Below are 5,583 nucleotides of genomic sequence, written 5' to 3' on the forward strand. Positions count from 1 at the left end.
TTTTAATCCCATATCAAACACAGTCTTTTAAAAAATAAATACATAAATAATTTCATGTTTTTAAGTACAATATCATGTTACCCCACAGCCCCCCACCATGGGGGGCTGATGCTATGACGAGGGAGGCTGCAGCCCCCACAGCACCCCCCTTCCCGTGCCACTGGTCTGGGCTGCAAGGAGGGAGAAATGCATGTGGAAAGGACGAGCAGATTCTAAGTATTTGAGACTGATGTTTCTTGACGTCTCCATCTTGGAGTAAGGGCATATTGTAAAGCTGGCATGATTTATAGTTACCATCAGTGGTGGAGTGGTGGTTCTACACTTAATTTACCAGGCGAAAGACTAGAGTTTATGTTTTTGCCTTGTTTTTATTTATTTTAGTTATGGAGGCACAGAGAATACTAATACAATGAACAGGGCAATAGTTCATTGTTTGTTACTGCATTTCGCCTGACATGTCAAAGACTTACAGCTCTGGAGACCATATATAGCAATAGATGCTGAATGTTTTTCAGGAAGGAAGGAAGTAAAGGACTGATCTGTAAAATCAAGGATTCCTGCCACATTAATGAAGAACTGGCCAATCAGAGTTAGACCAATCAGATGTCTGTGCCTGGTTTCTGATCCACAAATGCCCATTTTTTTTCTGTCCTTCCTTCTTCTTAGATAGCTCCTTTCTCATTTTATAATATCTGACTTTAGGTCATTTTTAGCTTCCATGCAGAAGAGTTATCTGGCTAGGACAATCTTTTAGTGTCTGAGTAAGACATGTTCAAAGATAGGGGAAACACTCCAGTTGCTGGTTGGACCAGGCAGTGAACCAGGTATCGGTGAATCTCTAACCTCAGACCAGAACACCTCCACCACAGACCTGAACCAGACATTACTTTGTCTGCAAGGGCATATTAACCTTGTGCTTCTGGATCATTCTGGACTCTTCAGACCACATAAGATAAATTCAAAATCCTAGCTGACCTTTGCATCGTGCACGTAGAACTGTTCTAACCCACAAAGACATTTCACTGTGGGATTACTATTATTATTGTTCTTAAATCAGTTTGGCGAATGATCCCAGTTCTGATCATGGAGGGTTGTCTTTTAACCTTATGCCCTTTTTAAAGATGAATAATTGTTCATTATGTAAAAAGGGGATTAAAGCTACTTTAGAAAAATGTTTTGGTTCTTAATCATTTAGGTGAAGTAGAGTTTAACCTTTCAGAATAATAGAGTAATAATCTAATAAACAGAAAGCTGCTGACTGACAGTCTGTTTTCTGTCATTTCCATTTAAAAAAAGGAGCAAAAGCTGCCGAGATCACATTTGAGATCCAGCCAATGGGGAGATCTCCGGGCCATCACCGTGTCCCCCTAGAAACGCGGCCCACCTGCGATATTGTAGACAGCGGGAAGCACCAAGGAGCCGCTGATAATGGCTCACTAGGGTCTTTCACTGGTGAACTTGTTTGTGTGCCTTCTCACCACTTATCCTGTGGGAGAAAGCTAGGCCTCTGGGTGAGAAGGGGGGACAGCGGATCGCTGACAGGGACATCTGGTGCTAGCGCTGATTAAGGAAACTGTAGCTTAATGCATTGGCTTATTCTAACTTCTTCTGGTAGGACGTCAGTCTTTTTCTGTTTCCTGCTGGAGGCCAACTACTAGTTAATTACTGCAGGAGAAAATGTCATCTGTGTACAGAGAGCTGTGACACCATGAAGCATAAAATGACTAAGATAGAGCTGAATCTCGTAGCAGATAGAGATTTATCTTCCTGCTTTTAAATTTCTCTCTTTTCACCTACACGCCTCCCAAAAGCTATACGAATTATTTCTGAGGTGTGGAGTTTTCAGGATCATGTGCAGTTTGGTTTTTGCAGAACATTTGAATTCATGCATGATGAGATAACCCAAGTGGATTAACTTTACTTATTATTTCAGAATTTTTAAATAAAGAGCTTGAATCTCCAATGAAGCCTCATGTTTCGCAATAAAATGCAATATAAGCTCAACTTTGTTGAGAATTTGTTGGGGGGAAAAAAAACGGATGTGTGAATAATTTCCGTAGGGGCCGCGTCAGTTTCTTCTCCCCAGACCTCCTGTCTGAAAGAGATGATAAACGACTTTTTTCATGGTCTGTGATTCTCATATGAACCTTAGCTATCAGCCATCAGTTATAAAACTGAAAATGTCAGACTATTGTGTGAAACAGAAAGGCAACCCTAAGTGGGATTAGTCACTGTAAACCATTAGCATGTGAAATGGCTTCTTTTCACTTTTTTCTCTCCCTGCATCCATGCTTGTCAAATCTGATATCTGCCCAGATGTAGTGGCAGGTTTTCATGCCAAAATAAGAGCTTTTAGTAAACACAGAGGTTGTTTTTGTTTTTCTTTAATTGCATTTTGTTAAGTTTTTATAAAGGTTCCTACAAAGTTAGAAAAATCTAGATGCACTCTAAGAAATAATTTTGGTGAATCCATGTAAATCATTTAAAAATCAGCTTTTTTTAGTGAGTAGCTAATTAACCAGATCACAATGGTTTACAATTTGGTTAATAGAAGCAAATTCAACAATAATATAAATATCTAAAAAAAGAGATTGCCGATTGCAAAACGGGCATACAACTGGAAGGAACTGTCCTGCTAAACAATTTAGAACCTTGTTATAAGAAAACAATGCAATGCTGAAATTAATTCCTTATATCTAAGTATTTATAAACATTTATAGTTTTTTTTATTTTTATTTTTTATATATCTTTATATTTCGATTCCGACTTTTTATTTTTTATATATCTTTATATTTCGATTCCGACTAATGCAGACTCATTTTGCAGCCATGTTGGGTATTCAGTGTGAGTAACTGTTGAAAAGTCAGGAAAGCAACCTGGTTTGTGGCACTGCTGCTTTGCAGCATGGAGATTGTGGGTTTAATTCCCTTCTGTGTGGAAAATCTTTCATTTTATGGTGTTAAGTAGATGTAACCTAATTTCTCCTGGTTTTTTGTGGCTTTTAAGATCTTATGAATAGAATTTCAGCAATTTTGCGAAATGTACTGAACCAAACTGAGTATAAATTCTTATCTTCATTTTTTTGGGTACAGTTATTGGTTCTTTGCAATGCAGTGTATCATTTAGTTATTTTTTTTCAGTTTAAAAGTATTAGAAACAACTGTTTTGTGTTTTTTGCTGTTTGTTTTTTAAATTATGTTTTATTAAATAATATAGAAAGGTGGAGAGCAGTTGGAAAGAAATCTGTTCTTGTTCTTATTAATAAAGTGCGTCCAGCGTCCAGCAGGCGGAGGTATTTGTGATGTCATACAGATTAGGTTAAAAAAATGTATATGCTCTTAATGTTAGTATGCCAAAAAAAGGAACTGCATTTGGTTTTTCTATATTTTTTCATGAAATGAACTACAGTGTGCTGCATTTGCACTTTGGCTCTATAATCAGAATGTAACTTGGATATTCTTCTGATGTTTTCGATGTAAAATGATTACTTTATAAGTTTATTTTGATGGAGATGCACCTTATAAATAAGTTTTTCCCGGGCACAAATGCTGCTCAGAAATCTAAAAAGCTGATCTTCTTCTTTAAAAACCTGGTCTAATATTTTATTATTTATAGAGAACTACATCCAGCAGTTTTTCTTAATATTTTTAAGGTAAAAACCCATATTATTATTTTTTTTTGTTTTGTTTTTAGTATCATATTCCAAAAAAATCAACATCCCTCAGAGGAAGAAGTGTCCATCTTTGTTTTCAGTAACACTATTGTCTTAGTTTGCTGGTTAGAAAGTTTGCTTTGAAATTTTTTTTACCACACGTTTTTGAACCTGTTCAAATTTGGTGATCTGGATCATGATCCACAGCTCCTTCTGTTGTTTTGTCTGAAAATCTGAAAATAAAATGGTGCTTCTTTAAAAAATAACAAAACATAAAATAATTTAAAGGCCATTAAGTTGAAAATCGGGGGAAAAAATATGTCTCTACACTGTAAAGTTGTAAACTGCTGGTTTAGTTTAAAGAATGTTCATTTTTGGCCTAGTCAAAGCACAGACCTCTACTTGAAAATTATGTTATGACCTCTAGATATAGAGCATATGAAGAAGGATAAAATGTAATGTAAAAACTACAAATAGCTTTTAAAACGGTTCAAAAATAATCAGCAAAAATAGCTGCATCACATAAAAATGACAAGCTGCTTTTTGGTCACTGTTAAAGTTTCTTAAATAGAAAGAATCTTTCTTAAAAGATTACTTGTAGCTTTAAATAAGCTGCATATATTAATTTCTGGTTTCACCCGATTAAACAGCGATACGTTGTGTTTGTGGCTTCTCTTGTGTCCCCTGGCAGCTCTCTCCTATAGCTGAGCCCCTCGCTACCCTCTGAAGGAGCAGGATGACAAGATGGCACAGCTGCTTGTACCGCCCGGACCAGACAGCTTCCGCCCCTTCGTCCCCGAGTCGCTGGCCGCCATCGAGAGGCGCATCGCCGAGGAGGAGGCCCGGCGACCGCGGGCGGAGCGTCGCAGCGACGACGACGATGAAAATGGGCCCAAGCCCAACAGCGACCTGGAGGCAGGGAAATCTCTGCCCTTCATCTACGGGGACATTCCTCCAGGAATGGTGTCGACCCCTCTGGAGGACCTGGACCCCTATTACAGCAACCAGAAGGTCTGTTTCAGGGGTTTTAAACTATCTGAAAGAGAAACTGTTAAATAGATTGTAGCTCTATACTCTCTGCACCTCCTCTCTGCATTCATGCAGCAAAGCCAGGAGGCGATTGTTCTGTGGTGTTCAGGAAGCTCAGGATGCTTTAATGGAGCCTTCATCTTGTCTGTTGTGACTCTCCATTGCAATCATCCAGCAAATCTTTGGACTTTAAATCAGCCCTGTTTGTCAGCACAGTGATGCAGTGGATTTTAGCAGTGTGGGCTGAAGCCAGGTCCTGCAGGATAAATAAATTAGCATCACTATGCAGCTTGTTGGCAGATGGAAACATTTGGACGTCATGAAACAGAATTGAGCGACTCATCAGCGGATGACATGGCACCAAAAAAACCCCCAACTAACTTCACAATGGATCTCAAGCAGCTTGGATTCCTGATTTCCTAATAAAACAAACCCATCTGAGCTTACATGGTTAGCTTAGGCTAGGTTGAAGCTACCGAGGACCATCCTAAACCTGGTTCCATTTCCAATGAAAAAAAGCCAGCATAGCTTTCACGCTGCTGTCCTCAGCCACTTAGTGCTGCTGAAAACCTTGTATTTCTTAACCTTTAACACATTCAGACACCATAACAACATGTTCACTAGCAGAGGTGAAAAATGGAGCTGTGTGGGTGTCACATGAAGGTTAAAACCATGCTAAGTACTTCAGCTTTAATACCACACAAAGCAGCAATGGAATAAGTTCCTCATTTTTCTCTATGAGACGGCGCTTTCCTTCAGCACCATCAAAAAAATACAGTAAATATAAACATTGAGGATCATTTTTCATCATTTTTTTCAGGGTTAGTTTGATTAGTTTCTACTCCAATCAACATCTGACTGCTAAATCCTTTAGTAATAGTGTCAAATTCATCTATAACAAC

At 38.5% G+C, this 5,583-nt stretch overlaps 1 protein-coding gene across 4 annotated transcripts in view; it reads left to right on the plus strand.

The window, feature by feature from the left end:
• LOC107087192 (sodium channel protein type 2 subunit alpha-like) overlaps window positions 1–5,583 on the plus strand; it is a 64,592-nt gene that overhangs the window by 11,685 nt on the left and 47,324 nt on the right. For all 4 annotated transcript variants that reach the window (XM_015378623.1, XM_015378651.1, XM_015378642.1 and 1 more), the window contains exon 2: window positions 4,344–4,663. In XM_015378623.1, the coding sequence (XP_015234109.1) occupies window positions 4,397–4,663 (267 nt within the window). In that variant the 5' untranslated portion in view covers window positions 4,344–4,396. The remainder of the gene's footprint in view (window positions 1–4,343; window positions 4,664–5,583) is intronic.

Source organism: Cyprinodon variegatus, unplaced genomic scaffold (assembly GCF_000732505.1).
Source record: "Cyprinodon variegatus isolate N-32 unplaced genomic scaffold, C_variegatus-1.0 Scaffold9, whole genome shotgun sequence".
In the NCBI taxonomy this organism is placed as follows: domain Eukaryota; kingdom Metazoa; phylum Chordata; class Actinopteri; order Cyprinodontiformes; family Cyprinodontidae; genus Cyprinodon; species Cyprinodon variegatus.